The sequence below is a fragment of the Gopherus flavomarginatus genome, chromosome 15, assembly GCF_025201925.1.
Source record: "Gopherus flavomarginatus isolate rGopFla2 chromosome 15, rGopFla2.mat.asm, whole genome shotgun sequence".
Taxonomy (NCBI): Eukaryota; Metazoa; Chordata; order Testudines; family Testudinidae; genus Gopherus; species Gopherus flavomarginatus.
This window is the reverse complement of record NC_066631.1, coordinates 15,237,759-15,255,925: the sequence shown is the minus strand read 5'-3', so window position 1 is coordinate 15,255,925 and position 18,167 is coordinate 15,237,759. Positions and strand designations below refer to the sequence as shown.

The 18,167-nt window shown below is 42.7% G+C and overlaps 1 protein-coding gene across 1 annotated transcript in view; it reads left to right on the top strand.

The window, feature by feature from the left end:
• Positions 1 to 17,188, top strand: part of HIC2 (HIC ZBTB transcriptional repressor 2) — a 120,611-nt gene extending 103,423 nt beyond the window's left edge. The window contains exon 3 of the mRNA XM_050923990.1: positions 8,038 to 17,188. Coding sequence (XP_050779947.1) covers positions 8,074 to 9,774 — 1,701 coding nt within the window. The 5' untranslated portion in view covers positions 8,038 to 8,073 and the 3' untranslated portion in view covers positions 9,775 to 17,188. The remainder of the gene's footprint in view (positions 1 to 8,037) is intronic.
• The last annotated feature ends 979 nt before the right edge of the window (positions 17,189 to 18,167 follow it).

Sequence of the window (18,167 nt, the reverse complement as noted above, 5' to 3'; positions counted from 1 at the left end):
CAGGAATACTCAAACCTTTTTGCTTTTCCACCTTGCACAGTTTGAGGACAAAAGCCAGGGGTCCCTAGACGCTGAGCTTGTTTTGTCCTAGTTTTTCATGTCCAGACATCCCAGCACAGGCTACCACACCAAAAGATGCTTGTATCAAAACCCAAGCAGAACGGATTCTGCAGCAGTTCTGAGGCATTTGCTTTGTAAGCAGACACTCCCTTTCTTTTTGAGAGCAGTTCTGCACAGTACTGATTCCAACACAGCAGTCCAAGTGTGGCTCACGTTAGTTTCCCAAAGTCTTACCCTACTGTTTGACAAGATATCACAATCCTCCCCTCTCTCCCTCATTCCCATTCCTACCGCTTCAACTGTGCAGCCTGTTCCTACTGTGCATGCTGCTCGGCCCCTGCTGTGCACACCTCTGTCCTTGTATTGCTTGCAGGGCTAATCTGAAATATATTGAGATGAAGTGTAAGACTCTCTCTTCATGAACACTATGGTGCTGCGGCCAGTTTCCCATCTGGATCTCCTGGTGTTTCACCCCTTCCACCTAGAGCTTTTGCTGATCCTCCATTTTTTAAGAGAGAGAATGAAAAGGAGCACTTTGACACTGCTTCCAGCTCCAGCGCTTTGACTGTGTTCAGGGGGTGGGAGGCTGCCATTTGTGATAGCACTGTCAGCACATCTCTAGGGCTGGCTTTGACTTCTTTAGAGCTGAACCCAGGCCCCCTGCTTGTGTTTTAATTACGTGGCATTCGCAGCTCCCCAGGGGAACCTGTGAAACACCACTACTCTGCGGAGAGGTGAGCGTCCATGAGAGCCCACGTTTCCTGTGCCTCGTCCCAAAAACCACAATGAAATGAACATGCGAGGAGTATTCCTGCAGTGCAGATGGTCGTGGGACAAAGGGAGCGTTGGAGTAGGAATACATCCTGATAAAGCACTTTTCACCCAAGCCTCTCGCAAAGAGCCAAGTGTTCTCACTCCCATTTTACAGATTGGGAAGCTAAAGCAGAGAAGTGAAGTGACTTGCCCACAGGAATTTGGTGGCAGTTGGACATAGTCCATTCTTCTAACTGGTAAAAGACAAATAAATTGGTGGAAGAAGAAAGCAGAACAGGGAATAAACTTCCGTCTTTTTTTTTTTTTTTTTTTTTTTTTCTTTCTTTGTTCACTGGAGTGCACAGAGCTGCTGGGGACAGCAGGCAGTCAGGGAGAATACCACCTTTTCCTTTGTATATTAAAACATGCATGGTAGGCGAAAGATTAATAGCATCTAATTTGATACATAATTTCTAATCTCCGCTTGTTAGATTTTATCAATAGTAGAGTTATTTCAATACACAGCTGCTCAGTTTCTTGCCTCTCTCCCACCTACAAATTCTCTAAATGAAATGAGTGATTCGTTAGGTCTGCTTTGGAACGATTCTTTGCTTCACTGGTGTTCCTTTTGAAATATAAACACTGTCTGACACTCCAGTCTGAAACTCAGCAGTGAAATCAAATAGTGCCTCCTGCCATAGGTTGCAAAGATAGTTACAGTCTTAGTTTCTTTGGGATTTACTTTGGGGGATGGATGTAATTATCTTTTTTATGGTCCTTAAACAATCCTAAACCACTGTAGTGGCATTTTGTATTTCATCCTAAGTAGTTCTTTTTTGTTGCTGTTTTTATGTGTTTTGACAGTCTAATTTTAACCAATTTCCTTTCCGGAGTCTTGATGGTAAATGGAGAGAGGATTAAGTTGTTCTCACCTTATAATAAAGCAGCAAAGCTCTTAGGGCACGTGATATGTTCTACACTGTATTCAATGCCCATCAGACCAGAATATGCCCTAGTTTGGCTTTGAGCTGCTGATTTAATACATTGATTATCAATTCTCACAAGCATCCAGTTCCTTAGGCAACATTGCTTATGAAGACACTGTCAGTTCCTAGTTAGCAGAGCTTTATTTTAATGATGTTCATTGTGTGTAATATCTTCTTAGAAGCATAACATTTCTGTTCTCTCCCACTTTTCCATTAGCTAGACGCTGGCTGTGGGTGGGGGCGAATTCCCTGTAATGCTAAGGCTCCATTTTGTTTCCTTCCTTTATTGTGCTTCAGGATCCTTGATGATGTTCACACCTCTGGAAATGGTGCATGCTAAGCAGTTGCTGTTACTGCAGGGTCACTGAAACTGGGCAGGAGCCTTCCTTTATATCTGGGTAATCTCTACTACTATGTGACGAACACACCTCTAGTCCTGTTTGGTCCTAGACAGTATTCAAAGGACACTCCATTGCATTTGATCACAAACGTCAGTAATATGTCTCCTAGTCAGCGGAGAGAGTCTGCCATGTTTTTAAGTATCTTTCTTAATGGAAGAGCATCTGAAATCCCTCTGTGCCCATGCTACTCCTAGAATGGAACAAGTTTTATTTCCTTCCCCTAGCACAGAGCAAGGCTTCTTTCAGTGGTCCAAAAACAACCTTAGCATTTGTGATGCTCCACAGATGTTGGTTTTGTGTTTTTTCAGGAATCTCTCTTGAGCATCAGAGGGGTAGCCGTGTTAGTCTGAATCTGTAAAAAGTGACAGAGTCCTGACGAAGTGGGTATTCACCCATGAAAGCTTAAGCTCCAATACTTCTGTTAGTCTATAACAAGGATAGGCAACCTATGGCACATGTGCCAAAGGTGGCATGCGAGTTGATTTTCAGTGGCACTCACACTGCCCGGATCTGGCCACCGGTCCGGAGGGCTCTGCATTTTAATTTAATTTTAATGAAGCTTCTTAAATATTTTAAAACCTTTATTTACTTTAATATATAAATTATTATTGTATGTATAGACTTATAGAAAGAGACCTTCTAAAAATGTTAAAATGTATTATTGTCACGCAAAACCTTGTGAATAAATGAAGACTCGGCACACCACTTCTGAAAGGTTCCCGACCCCTGGTCTATAAGGTGCCACAGGACACTGTCACTTCTCTTGAGCATGATACAGTTGTAAAGCTTTAAGATCCTGTCCCCTTTCAGAGCTATGATACAAGTGCACATGGCATTTATTATAAAGTTGTAATGTTCACCGTTTATTTGGAATGCTGTGGTATTTTTTGTATTGGATCTATGCTGTTACTTACTGTTTGAGAGCATCCTAGGGATTATGTGTAGTCTCCTAAAGGCTATGGATTGCTGAATAATTCCTGCATCCATCTAGTGAACAAGGTGCGCTCTATCTCAAGATGCATCCCTGTTAAGTAGGTGTTTGGAGTTGGTCAGTTTTGGACCAACTTCTGTAATGGATTTATGATGATTTGCTCAGCGCTTCAGAAGATACAAATAAAGGCCAGGTCTACACTACAAATATCTGCTGGCATAGCTTTGTCAGTCCGGGGTGTGAAGAGGTGTGATCTGTGACCGACATAGCTGTGCCACCTCTTTTTGCTGGTAAAGTTTATTTTGCTTGTGGGGGCTGGAATAAGCAGTGTCCACACTAGGAGCTTTTGCCAGTATAGCAAAATAGATACAGCTATACTGGCAAAGCACTCCTAGACCTGGCCTGGGACAGTGCTGCTCCATGGAGTTCACTACACTGTTGCTGCTAAATCAACAGGAATCTCTAGTCTGGGGAACTCTTAATCCATTAGATAGCATTAGAGTGCCTGGAGTTGAAAATTGACTGCTGGTCTTAAAATATTCTACCCACTCTCTGTTACTCCATGGTTGCTTTAGAAAGCTCACTATTTTTCATGAGCCCTACAAAATAGCAATGTGTGGTAGCAATTACTTAATACTTATGATGCTGATGCACAAAGACACTTAAGGAAAACTGAAGCACTGTAATAAGCAGACGTCATTAAAGAACATGCACCATGCTAAAGAAGACAGGCTTAGGAAGGAAGGTCACAGACGTATTTTCAGAAATTGTAAATAAGAGTCTAAATGTAAAACTTCCTTCCTCCCACAGTCTTCCCCCCGCGCCCCCCCCTCGCCCCCCCAAGTACTAACTTGCCCATTTAGGATAGTTACTTCCATAGTTGGCATTTGTGCTGCAAGTTGGAAGTGAATATGCCAGTTACTTCAAGAGGGGCCTCCACAGCTAGTTCCCTGATATATTTGATATGATGTAATCAAAGGTCTTTCCCCTGAGCAACTGCAGCAGGGCTTTGTCTCTGCAAAGCTTTATATCAAACAGGCATTTGCAATTCAGGCATATTGCATGTTCTGTGTATACAAATTTGCCTGGATATCACTATTTCCAAGTGACACACACTGTGAAATAAGTTGGGTTTTAGTTCAGTAACCTACTAAATTTTCTCATTTGTCTGGCTAGGCAAGACCTATTATTGTCTCTCGTCTCCCTTCCCACATATCTCCTTTATAGAACAGCTTAAAATCACTCTCTTTTTGTGGGGTGGGGTGTTATGTGCACATAGAACAACAATCCTACTGTTAGTGAGAACAATGCGACTAGCTGACCATTTGCTGTGATTGAGCAATAGGTATTTATTTATATGTAGGTGGTGTGTTTAGTTATGTTGTAAGTAACGTTTCTCCCCTTCCCCTTCCCCATCCATATGGCTAGATGACAGAAGTTAGTCATATTTTACATGACTAGGTGATAAATGTGGGTATCTGGTGCCTTTGTGTGCTGCTGTATCTTCCTCTTAATCAGGAGTTCCGGAAACAAGCCATGAAAACCAGACAAATTGGATGTGCGCTGTGACTCTCCAGTATGGCTAATTACAGCATGCATAGTTTTTTAAAGTGCTTGTCAGTATCAAATAGTGGAGATCCTAGTCTCCTAGGGCTTTCATGCAGCTAGTGTGTGCTTCCCTACCAGACAGAAATGCCATATGGGGAGGGGAGAAGAAATGAATAATTACTATTTTGCTCAGGCTTGCATTTTATTCTTTGTCCTCCACTCTTTCTAGCATCCACCCGTCTCTGGGAACAGTGTTACGCTTCTGCACGATAGAGGCTGGATTCACCAGGATGCTCTGGCTGCCTTGTGTTGCTGGGACAGCACAGAACAGCCAGAGTGTAGCCCTTGGTTTTTAAATTTAAATAAAAAGTATGTGTGCGCGAGCACTAGATTGGATGAACGGGGATATTGAACGTGACTTGAAAATTTTACCAAATACCTACTCGCTGTCGTATCCACCCACTAGCCAGATGTAAAAAACGAGTCTTGTACAAGAGTAAACTAACTGCTTTGCAAACTATTAGCAGCAGCGGAAGCACTGGACTGTTAGCAGACTTGGGAAGAAATCTTTGCATTGGCTTATAGATGGAAGGTTTTCTATACAGCCATAAGAGCTAGAAACTCAGCTGTCCAGCGAAAGCCTGCACGGCACAGAAATTTATGATGCAGGCCACCCTTGCCAGGGAACCCTTACCATTCATCACTGGCTAGTGGTAGAATGGATTTTTTTTCCAAGCCTCGAGATTGATAACATCATTCAATATTTCTTTATCCTGAGTACATGAGACTTTACCCAGAGGAATAAGTGGGTCTGAATGTGGTAATGGGAAGCACAAGTAATAAAAAAATTAACTGGTAACTAACTTACTGATCTTAAAAAGAGAAAGTTAACTCCTTCACTGCTACCAGAATGTTGCTACATTCCCAGCCTATTTCCTTGGAGAAAACCATTTGAATGATAGACAGGACAGCTAGAGTGGGAGAGAAGCTTGTAATGCTGAAAGAGACCTAGTGGAAGCAAATTTTCAATACAATTCTGGATTGCATATGAGCATGGAGGGAACTAGAAAGATGTAGACAAATGGGAGGGAGAATATTTTGGAGTATTCTAAAGGAGTTGTCAGCACATTGGAACCTTCAGACTTTGCCCACACTGTTTCCCTTCTTTTCCTTTAGAAATCCAAGGGCTAGTCTACACTCCATTTCTGTACTACTTTAACTAGACTGATCTGAAACTGGTATTGTTAAATTGGTACAGCTCCTAGTGTGGCCACAGTTAAATCAGTGCAGAGGTACTTAAAGTTATAGTAATAAGCCTTTATACCAATATAACTGTTTGTGTGTCAAGTGTAGGGGTTGTACTGATTTAACAATATCAGTATCAAATCACAGCATTAACTGAAATAGTTACATTGGTACAAAAACTGTGTGGAACAGGCCCAAGTCACAGAGATGGTTAAAAGCATGAACACGCTCTGGCAGATGCTGTATATCCAAGAGAACCCAGCCAGTGCTCTTATGGCCTCCAAACGCTCTCCTTAATTCTCTGTTCTCACTTCTCATGTTGCTTACAGCTGATTTTTGGAGGCCAGTCCTTATATTCAATGACTTCAGGATGAACTCTCCCTGGGTAAGAGCTTCATATTGACGATGATAGTGGTTTTATTCCAGATCTGGGTCAAAAGTTAATTGGAATTAATTCTTGAGGTTCACCAGAGGGAGAAGAATGGAGGATAATCTACAAACTAATTAACTAAGGTCTAGAGAGTATGTTGACGTGTATTGTATGTTTGGTGTTTAATAGAGATCAGTTAATTTAAGCAATCATTTATAATGAGAAAAATCACACTGTGTGTGTGTGAGAGAGAGAGAGAGAGAGAGAAAAGAGGAAACTTACATTTCTATCTGGAGGAAGTTCATTAACTCCAGGCTGGTTACCCAAAACTCGTTTGGCTGGGAGGGAACAGGTACTTTTTAAAATAGATGTCAGGGAAATGCCTCCATGGAATTTGAATGCTGAGATCAGTGAAGTACAGGACTGGATTTTACATGTATGAAATCCAGCTACTAAAGTATAAAAGGAACTAGAAATCCAAATACAATGCGTATAATAGAGGGTTAGTGTCAAGTATTCCATGTAATACTCAGGAAATCCACAAATGTAATTGATCTTGATGATCCCCCTGCCATGCATTTCAAAATATAAAATAGTGCTTGGAAAGCCAGTGGATTTTTATGATGTTTAAAAGTCCAGATATATTAGCACCGTGCGTATGTATAATAAAAATATGCAGTATATGGATAGAAAAGGTGTTTGTGGTCTTCAGTCTCACCATCATTCAGGGGTCGGGGGGGAGGGATAACTCAGTGGTTTAAGCATTGGCCTGTTAAACCCAGGGTTTTGAGTTCAATCCCTGAGGGGGCCATTTAGGGATCTGGGGCAAAAATCTGTCTGAGGATTTGGTCCTGCTTTGAGCCAGGGGTTGGACTAGATGACCTCCTGAGGTCCCTTCTAACCCTGATATTCTATGACAGAATGAGAAAAAAGAAAGTGTCATGAGATAGGCAATTTATCTGTTTAAACAAAACCCTTACATACTATTTTATTTTTCTTTCTTTTTTTTAATCCAAGAAAATAATTTAAAGTTATTGATGAGCTTTTTTTAAGCAGTGGTAACAAGAACATTTAGCACTTCAAAAACTTTAATAATGCTAATTAATTTGGAGCCCTGGTTTTGTCGTCCTTGTCTTCATGGGGACCAGGATGTGGATTTGAACCGGCGGGAGGGGGAGATTTTTTAACTCACATTTTATACTCTTAAAAGTTCCCTCCCTCCCCTCCCCCCCCCCCGATTTCCCACCTCAATGTAATTAAATTGCATTGCATATGGAATAAATTGCTGCATGTAATATTTTTAACCCCAAAGAGACAAACCACATATTTAAAGCAATGAAAGCTCCTGCTTATGATAAATATTTTACATGTTTCAAATATACAAATAATGGTGAAACAGCTTGCTTTTCCCCCCAATCCCACTTAAAGGGGTTCAAGCAGAAGAAAAAACAAACTGCAAACTAACCATTGCTTCCCTGCTGATGCCTTTGGATAGGTAGTTTCAGCCTATCATGATTGTTTAAAATATATATAATTTTTTAAAGACCCTGAGCCTTTAGCATGAGAAATGTTTCTCCCTGTATTCTTAGCAGGAGCACAGCTTGCAGTGCTGGAATGCACCCAGAACTCCTTAGTCAGTGTCAAACCTAGTATTAAACAGCAGTCTGTTAAACCAGTCTATTAAACACAAGTTTGTCCAAGTGGAAATGGTGGGCTCATAGACCTTATTCTCTTGTCTTTCAGGTGGTGAAGAGAAGGTGAAAGGAAGAGAAGGTGGAGATGGAACTGCCAAATCATGCCAAACAACTGCTACTGCAGCTGAACCAGCAACGAGCCAAAGGTTTCCTCTGTGATGTGATTATTGTGGTAGAAAATGCCCTGTTTCGTGCCCACAAGAACATCCTGGCAGCCAGCAGCATGTATTTCAAATCCCTCGTCCTGCATGACAACCTGATTAACTTAGACACGGACATGGTGAACCCCACCGTGTTCCGACAGATCTTGGACTTTATTTATACTGGGAAGCTCTTAACGACTGACCAGCCTGGTGAACAGAACTTTAATGCTCTCCTCACCGCAGCAAGCTACCTCCAACTGCACGACCTGGCAGCTCTCTGCAGGAAAAAACTGAAGCGGAATGGGAGGTCTTTCGCTGGCAGGGCCGGAGGCCCCAGTGTCGGGAGACCCCCCAGGAGTCAGAGGCTTTCTACCACTTCAGTCATCCAAACTCGTTATTCAGGGTCAACTGAGGGCATGAAGGGCTCGCACTCAAAGGAGCTGCCAAAGGGAAAGGTCTCTGACGATGAGATCTTCATCAGCAGCTCTAACCAAGAGAACTCTCATTCCTTAAGCAGGGGAGCCAGCAAGAACGGCGGCAGTGCAAATGGAAGTAGCGGCGACCAGGAGCTCGGCCTTGACCTGTCCAAAAAAAGCCCGTCACTCCCCACAGCAGCCTCCCAGGACGACACACAGCACAGCGAAAGCCAGCACGGCTCTCCCCAATCTGCCTCAGCCCCCGCAGCCAACAGTGCCTCATCATTCGACGAGTCTGCAGCCGGAGCCCCCCAGAGTGCAGCAGACAGCAGTGAGCCCATGGAGATGGACATGAACGAGGAGAGCCACTCCCTGGCGGAGAGCGGCCAGCGCAAGAGCCTCCGGCACTCGGCACGCAAGAAGGAGTGGATCAAGAAAGACAATGCTTTTGACCGGAAAGAGGGGGGCAAAGGTGGTGAGGAAGGTGAGGGGCTGCCCAATGGCATCCTGGTGGGTCCCTTGTCCAAGTCGACTGAGCGGAACCTGAGCAATGCCTATGGCCCAGAGCAGGCGTTCCAGTGCAAAGAGGAGATAGAAAACGGCAAGGAGATGAGTGATGACAGTGGACAGAGTGAGTGTGAGAGCGGGGGGCACACCAGCGCCAACTACGTCTACCGGCAGGAGGGGTTTGAGCCTGTGGCCTACGGTGACAACCTGTATGTCTGCATCCCCTGCGGCAAGGGCTTTCCCAGCTCCGAGCAGCTCAACGCCCACGTGGAGACGCACACTGAGGAAGACCTCTACATCAAGGAGGAAGGCACGTACGGCGGCAAGGAGGAAGCTGAAGATTTGTCCAACCCTAACCAGCCCTACGCTGCAGAATCCCGGCCCTTTAAGTGTTCAGTATGTGAGAAGAGCTACAAGGATCCAGCCACTCTGCGGCAACATGAGAAGACTCACTGGCTGACACGGCCCTTCCCTTGCAATATCTGCGGCAAGATGTTCACGCAGCGGGGCACCATGACACGGCACATGCGCAGCCATTTAGGGCTCAAGCCCTTTGCTTGCGAGGAATGCGGGATGCGCTTTACCCGGCAGTACCGACTGACAGAGCATATGCGTGTCCACTCAGGAGAAAAACCCTACGAATGTCAACTGTGTGGTGGGAAATTCACCCAGCAGCGCAATCTGATCAGCCACCTGCGAATGCATACCTCTCCCACATAAGCCAAAGACTCCAGAATGAGCTTCGAGCCCATCCGCAGTGATTTACCTTTCTGTAGACTTGCTGCTTAAGAGGGCAACTCCCCTCCTCTGTTCAGTCATGGGCGGCCTAAACAAACATAGCTTTAAGATTTTTTTTTTTTTTTTTTTTTTTTTAATAAAAGACAAAGAAACATAGGTCCACAGCCAAGCTGATGCCCTTCTCAAATCATTCCCCACCCCTCCCTTTCTGAATCTCAATGGTGTGGCAAGAAATGCCATTTATTTTTGTGGGTTTTGACTTGGCCTCTCTTTTGATCCCTCCACCCAGGTAGCAGGAGTGAGGTCTCCTGCCTGTTGGATGGTAAGTGGGAATGGGGAGAGAAATTCCATCTGATCAACTAGAGCTGTACCAACTCTTTATTTTCCCTCCTCTCTTCCTTGGCACTCCTGTAGTGCTTTATAGACTTTGATCAAGTGTTATTTCCTGCACTAACGAAAAGTGCAAGTGGAACGTGTCATCCACTGGCTACTCTGGGCTTTGCCTTTCCTTTTGCATTCATGTTACATTACTAATGTCCCTACAACCAGATTCAATAAGGGCATTCCTTGCCACTCCTTAAAAAAAATGAACCCGATTTTCTAACAGCCCAAGTGGCTACAAAACCCCAAAGCATTGCTTTTGCTGTACCCAGTGCAGAAGCTGTGGACTGACTGTAACAGGGTTGGTAGCCCATTTAAATTCTGTGGGAAGCTGTGATGGTGATGGGAGTTGTCATCCTTCCCTGTGAGGTGGAGATGGCTAAAGCAGTCTACCTAGGTGTGTGCCAAGTAGTATTTCAGTTAAGGAAATGGCAACACATTTTTTTCTTTTGGGTTTAGTCTTTAATCTTGGCATACCTAACCACATGCCTCACCCCTCCTCTCCACCTCTGCAGCCTTACCCATGACTGAACAGGGGTGTGGATGCCCTGGAAATTTCTTTCAGTGAGCAGGGGGTAGTCTTTACTTTTCTAGTAGTTTTTGTATGAATATTCTTTGCTTAGAGGTACTTGTTTTATTAAAGGAAAAACCATTGTAATGTTTATGTGAATGTTTGAACTGGAAGGTCTGAGGTTAATTCTTGGGGTGGGTGGGATAGGGAAAGGGTTTGATGTAGGCTGGACTTGCTACAAGTTCCTTAGGTACTTTTTTTTTTATTTTTATTTTATTTTATTTTTGTGCGTGTGTATGTTTTTAGCTTTCCTCCCTCACTAAAGAGCGAGTCTGTGTGAACAGACCCGTTACCTTTGCTACCTCTTGAATTCATGAGAACAATAAGATGGTTAGTGAAAGATTAGGCAGGTATTTTTTTCTTTTATTGTAAGTAAATGTATAAAGTAGAAGCTAAATTAAAATTAAGGGATTTTTTACCACCCCGTCCTTCCATCAAAAGTCAGCTAGAAAAATATTAAAGCAAAGCTCGGCCAAAGACAAAAATGTATTAAGCCAGAGACCCCAGTGGATAGATGCTTAGAATGGTTCACTCAGCAAACTCTTGGCTTTTTGTAGTCACTTTTAGATAAAAGGAAGGAACCTTCTTAGAGCTTTTGGGCCCTTTCCAGCTTTGTTTATTGAACCTGGATGCTATGGAAAAAAGGTCCCCTCATCCTCCATTTTTCCAGCACATCTGGGTCAGTGTGTAACACCTGGCAGGACAGAGGGTGAGGGGAGTAGCAGCCTATAATTTACTAGAATCCAGAGTGCAATAAGATGGGGGAGGTGGGGGAAAAAAAACCAAAGTGTTTCATATCCTCCCTTTTAGAAAATTGCTCACACACACACACCCCAAAATGAAAAAACAACAAAATGTTTTTGCAACATTTGCCTAAGACATCACAGCCAACAGCTGCTATTGGTTTAGGAGAGAAGACAGAGAGTTTAGCCTGCCGATTCTTGGCCCCTCGACTTTGTTGGCGTGACCTTGTGGAAAGCTATGGCTTATTTCAAGCCTCCTGTGACTGGTGGAGTGTGGTGGTAAAAATTCACAGCCAGTAGAATCATCCCTTCTGAACTGAGTAAGGTTTACACACTTCGCCCCCCTTCCCTCCTGGCTCAAAACCATTGTCCTCTCTATCCATAGGGTTCACTGAACCCTACATGTCTTGTTTTCAAAACAAAAACTTTTTTTAAGTTTAGACCAAAAAAAGACAAGTGAGCATGTTCTTTTAAAACAAAGACAGATAAGCTTCATTTTCATTAGGGTTTTTCTGTTAAGGTAGACTAGTCCATGAGAAGTTTTTTGGGTCATTTGAATGAACTGAGGAAACTGGAATCCAGGCTCCATGCAATAGACAAACCAAACCTTGCTGAGTCTTGGCCTGGTGTCATGTTCCACAGAAACACTTGCCCCCACTCCTCTGCCCTCCCCACACCACCATGGTATTTCTAGTGCCATTGTCTTGTTACTCCTAGACTCTGAAAGTGAGAGTCATGGGGCAACTGTGGGGAGAATGGATTTCTTGATCCATATGCTGAGATACGCTGTTTTTTAGTGTCTTTAGCATTTCCATGTTTAAAAAAAAATAAAAATTCTTTCTCTGAGCCCTTGCCAAACCCTCCTGAGAAAGTCCCTTGAAACATCTGAATAGTGAAGGCCTCATCTATCCACCTTCTCCTCAGAGAAGCCTTTAGCTGGGCCAAGGAACACCAGTGCAAGATTAGCGTCTAGGCTTTTTTTTATCCCCCTTTCTACTTTTTCTTCTCCCTCTAAAAGCCCTAAAGCTGAATTGAATCCCGTATTAGTTTAGAGTGCAGCTAGAGCAGAGTTCCCATTGCTGCTGGCTGGCTAAGAAACCACCGAGTCCAGAGTTTCAAAATGATTTTTCAGCTCTTTTGTTCAGGAACACACAGCTGTCGATGGGGCTTTGCTTCTTGCTTTGTGGGGCGTTTCTTTTTTCTTTCCCTTGATTGTGGTGCTACAGTGAATGTCTCCATTCCATGCTGCAATTTCCTGAGATGCATCTGCCACATGCTCCCACTCTCACTAACGTGTCAGTGACGGGACTGGCCAGGCTATGAATTGCTAGAGCAAAGCTGGTAATGGGGAGGGGGCGAGGAGTGTGTGTGTGTGTGTGTGTGTGCGCACACACAGAATCCAGCTTTAGGAAACTAGCTCAAGCTGTGACTGACTGAGCCAAGACATGAAATGCAGAGAGCACGAAGACAAGAGCTAGGCCCTATTATTGAGCAGATACTCCACTCCCCCTTGTTTGATTAGACTTACAGGTGTGTGTGGGTATTCTTTGTTTTTTTCCTCGATTTGTTTCTTAAGCCTTGAGAATCATTTTGAAGTTTCAGGACCCAATGCTATCTATTTTTTAAAGGAACCTCCTTTTTTATTTTATTTTTCCCCCTCAGCACTTAAACAGTACGACATAAAGTCTGTGTAGAGCAAGAGTATTGTACAAAAGGAAATTTTGTTTTTCTTTTTCAAGTAGCTGTGTAGAGGTGTGTTCCATAGACTGAATATAAACAACATTTTCCAAATTGTGACAGTAATAATGATGAATAACTAATAATACTCAAAACTTCAGGGACTGTTTGAGGCCTGCTTGGGGGCCTAAACTCTCAACTGCATTTGTACGACATAGTATTGTATCAAACATTTTTCTGTATTTTAATGAGAAAGCAAAACACTAGTTTCATATTTAAGATTTTAAGAGTTTTAGGGTTGGGGGGAGGGAGTTACATTTTTTTAATTTTTTATTTTATTTTATTTTATTTTTAAAGATACACAAAGAGCCTCAAGAGGAATAAAACAATTTAAAAACAAAAATAGAGGCCAGGCAGCTTAAATGCTTTAGTCACTTAGTTCCAGAATGTTTTCGGAGTAACAGGATAAAATAGCAAAAGTTGTATAGAAAAGCTCATACCCAAATTCACAAAACTATTTTTTAAACCAAAGCACATTTGAATGAGTATGGAACCTCACTTGGCTCAGAAAAATACTAATATATTTATCTCATTGTTTACATAAACTTTTACAGTTTCAGACCTCAACAGATCTAGGGGCCAGTCAAAATTAATCTTTGCTTTTTCCATTGATTTGTATTTGAAGGCTATAACAACATTTCTTAAACTAGAAGCATGCACCAATAAAAAAAAAGTTCTCTATGAACCACTGCATTCCAACACTACTTATGGTTTGGGAGATGTAATTAGGAAAATAGGTTTATTTTATTTTTGTCCTCACAACCCATAAGAGATGTCTTAGGAGAAAAGAGACACTACATTTGCAGGGTTGTGTTGAGTGGGGTAGCCTCATCTGCTGTGTTTCATTGCTAAATTACAACATGAAAATTCCACAGTCTATCATTGACAACTAGGGTAGAGTAGGCCTTGGGTCTGTGCCAGTGGGAAATGGGTGCAGAAAGAAGAGTGGTTATTAGTCCTAAGGAGCCTGACTCTTCCTCTGAAGGTCTGGCTGTGTTACCAGCAGCGTGGGGAGGAATATGAGAGACTCTGGAAAGGAGAGCAAATGGCTGAAGCCGCTGTACCCAGTCGGTTTCCCTAACATTGGCCACAAGAGCTGGGCTAATCTCACATTCTATCCCTTTAGGGGGAGCTGCCAAAAGAAACCCAAAAGCCCAGCCCTGTGCTGTAGGGTAGCTGACAGAAGCCACAAAGATCACAGGAGACACCAAAGAGCTCCTGCCACGCAGCTTCTGTGAGTCTTTGTTGCTGTGGAAGAGAAGGGAAAGTGCAACTTTCAATTGGCCCATTGCACTGAATAAAAACTATTGCAGAGCCCACAGAACTCCCTGCTGGGCTGAAGAGGCCAACCTGGGTAGCTTTAATGGTCTGGATTGAGGGCAGTAGTGTATTGTACATATAGTGCCCTTCCTACATTCAGGATAGTGCAGAAGCATGAGCCAAACTATTTGGACTGTTTTATCCTTCTGTTAATTAAGATAGCTCTACTAATTCACTCCAAACTTTAATATCTTGTGTAGAAGAGCCCAGTCAAAACCCATGTGGAAATATGCTTGATTTGCATGTTAGAATAGTCTAAAGATTGCCAATGATGATGGTTTGTTAAAATACCGCTGAAGCCCAAAAAAAAAAAAAAAATTAAACTCAAAAAGCTTCCCACCCATAGTCTTGATTCTTTCTTTTTAGTTTATAAAATTTGACACCAAAGCCACTTCAAACACCTGAGGGAGGCTGATGGAAAATGAAACATTAATTTTGCCTGGTCTTAATATCTAACAAAGATGGTGCAAACACTATTTGACAGTGTTGTTTTTTGTATCAATATGTATGTGCAGTAATGAATGTATTTATTTCTCAGATTCTGTATGCACAGTTTTGCAATGAAATTCAGAACAGTTGCAAACACAAAGATGTGTCCGCAGGGTCTTCTCTACAGGATTTCAAAAAGAAAAAAAGAAAAAAAGAAAAAAAAAGAAAATATATTAAAAAAAAATCTCAGAGACTCAGCATAGCCATAAACCATAACCTGTGAAGACAATACAAAGACTGGACTTTTGTAGCTTTGCATAGAAGAGGAATTTATGTTTTGCTGTATTTAAATGTTTCCAGTTATGTCACTCTTAAGATTCCTGCCTTTATTTTTTTTTTCCTCTCTCTCGTGCGTGGAAAGCATTGTTTTCGAGCAGTGCAGGTTCAAAGTCTGGGTTAACAGTATTTTACCGTGTTGCTTCAGTTCTGAAATGCAGGAGTGTGGGGCTTGACCAGGGACACACCCAGGGCATGTTGTAAAGCAAAATCTATGGTTTCTGAAATGACTGTTTGGAAAAACATGGCGAGGGGGTAAACGTCAGGGAGGAAGGATGGTCTGGCACTGCTGATTAGAACTGGTGACTGATTATTGCATTCCCTTGCCTCTCCAGCCTGCTCTTCTACCATCTTCTTGATACTTACAGTGAAAGCAGTAAAGATCTCCAAGGTGGGGAGTTGGTGCCCAAGATAACTGGAAGAAGTCTAATCCCAGCTGCAGCCAAAGAGCATTCTGGCATTGTGATGGGATTTGCAATTTAAATTGAAGCACTGCATTCACTGTTGTAGCTATATGGAGTTCAAGATCTATATAAAATATAGCTGGCTATGACACATCAGTCGTAAGCTGATGCTTGTTGAAGCTAGACAGTCCTAGCTGGGCTCTAAAACAAAGAAGCCCTTCCAATCAGCAGGGCTGGGCTTAAGACAAAAGGAATATTTTGGAGGGAGGGTGGTGGACCTCAAGCCTGTAAGTAGGTCCACAGCAAAGACAGTGCATGTAAACCACTTCCCCTTCACACACTCACTCTTGCAGTCTATACCTAGCCATAGTCTCTAGAAGCAAAACTTCAAAATCCTATTTAATTAGTTAACAAGCTTGTTACAAAACACATAGTTCTCCTGACTCTCTGGGAGCAGCACAGGCAGGCTGTGTCAGCTTTCCAGGACCCTTCCTTTCCAAGTGTTCCCTTAATGCAGTTTCTCTTCCTGACCTGCAACTTCTCTCCCTGATTTCTGGCATTGCTGCTTTCCTTGTGAAAGGAGATCGTGCCCAGAACTTCACTGAGATCTCCCACTGGGCACTTCCAGCTTGCACAGAGCCCTGAGCTGGACCTCATTGAGAAGAGCGACCCTGATTCTTCTCTGTCCTATGCAGACCTGCTGTGCTCACTCTTTTCCTTACTGTAATTTACTGCTCTCAGAGATGCTGGAATATGAACTTAATGAGAGAGGGAAGTATTTTTGATAGATTAATTCCACCCCACTCCTGCCATTTCCCTTGTCCCACTTTCCCCCACTTGGGTATTTGCCACACATTTTGTAGCCCAGTATTAACCAGGTGGGCATTGGTGGGGCTGATGCTTATAATACTGAGCATTCCCTACAGGATGGAGTGGGGAAGGTTTAGAATAGGGCACCACATCCTGCTACAATGTGCTGATGGCATTGGGGAAACTTTATAGGTTTTGCTTTCATCAAACTGTTGGATGTTTTTAAACATCGTTATTCACAAATAGCCAATCAAAGCACCCAGAATCACTGTTACTATAACTTCCCAAACAACTTGGATTGGCTTTTCCTGAGGGGGGAGAGGAGGATCTCGTTCTGGGTGGAGTTTCTTTTTTCTTCTCATTTTAAATAAAACTGGAAAAGGGAGGTTGCATTAGCTCCTTTTTAAGCCTTAACTATGTCAGTCCAAGAGCCCTGGATGTTTCCTGAGGAGGGACCGACACTCCTGCAATGTTCTGTTCATTTTCCTTCAAGAGCTTGAATTCAGGTCAAAGCCACATGCTGTTGTGGCTCCAACACAAGTGTCATATAAAAATATACAGAAACTATAATATGATCTCAGCATTCAGAAATTTACAGTCTTAATGTACAGTGATAAGAAACTGTTATTTTATGATCTTTTCATTAAAAGCTTGATTGAAAATTATACCTTCTGTTTGGATTTGACTTTTTCTCCAATACAGCGTATATCTGTGCATGCATGCCCCAACATAAAATCATTTGTGTTTAAAACAGGAACTTTTTCCCTGCTGCAAGATGTAAAATGCTCAACTCAGCTATGGCATCACCACTGCACCTACATAAGCGCGTATCTGCGATGGTCATTAAAGTACAGGAAAAGATTTAATTGTACTCGCTAGGGCTAGACCCAGGCCTGTGCATGTTTATCACATCCCCACAGCCACTACAAAAGTACCTCAATCCTGACCCTTGTAGCAGGGGCCCTGAGCAAAGCAGGCTAAGACGGTCAACTAGGAATAAAGGTGAGATGCACAAACCCATTTTCACTTGTGTCCTAACAAGAATTTTAAAACTGAATCTGCCAAGAGATTTGTGCATGGGCCTATTGCTGCGATGAGACCCTTGCAGAATGTTTCCTCTGTAAATCTAATGGCCCAGATGCATACTGGGGAGCAAGGAAGCAGAAGATTGCATACTGTCTAACACAGGGCACTTTCTTAAAGGGAGCTCTAGGTCCAAATTCTACCATCAGTTACACAAGTGTAAATTGGGACTTACTCCAGATTCACATGGGTGTAACTAGTGATAAAACTTGGCCTATATTTATTTTAGATTTCAGCAAGGAGTTGAAGGACCAAAGCTATTTTTCTGACATCTTTTTATACCATTTGATTATGGCCTTAGCAAGAAATGATGAGCTCTCTTGGATCTGAAATCTTAATGGCATCTCCTGTTTTCCATGGGTACCTTTTCAGGTGGAAGGTTTTGTTTCTAATTGCATTTCTTTATTAACTGGACAGATCTAGTTACCTTCACCACCACAACACAAGATCCAAGCTCAATATTTTGTGACTGCTGCTTCTGTCATGTTGCCTAACAAAACATAGTTTTACTTATATTCCTGCCGGAGCTCCTTGAGATGCAGTGGAGTAACCCTGGCTTTG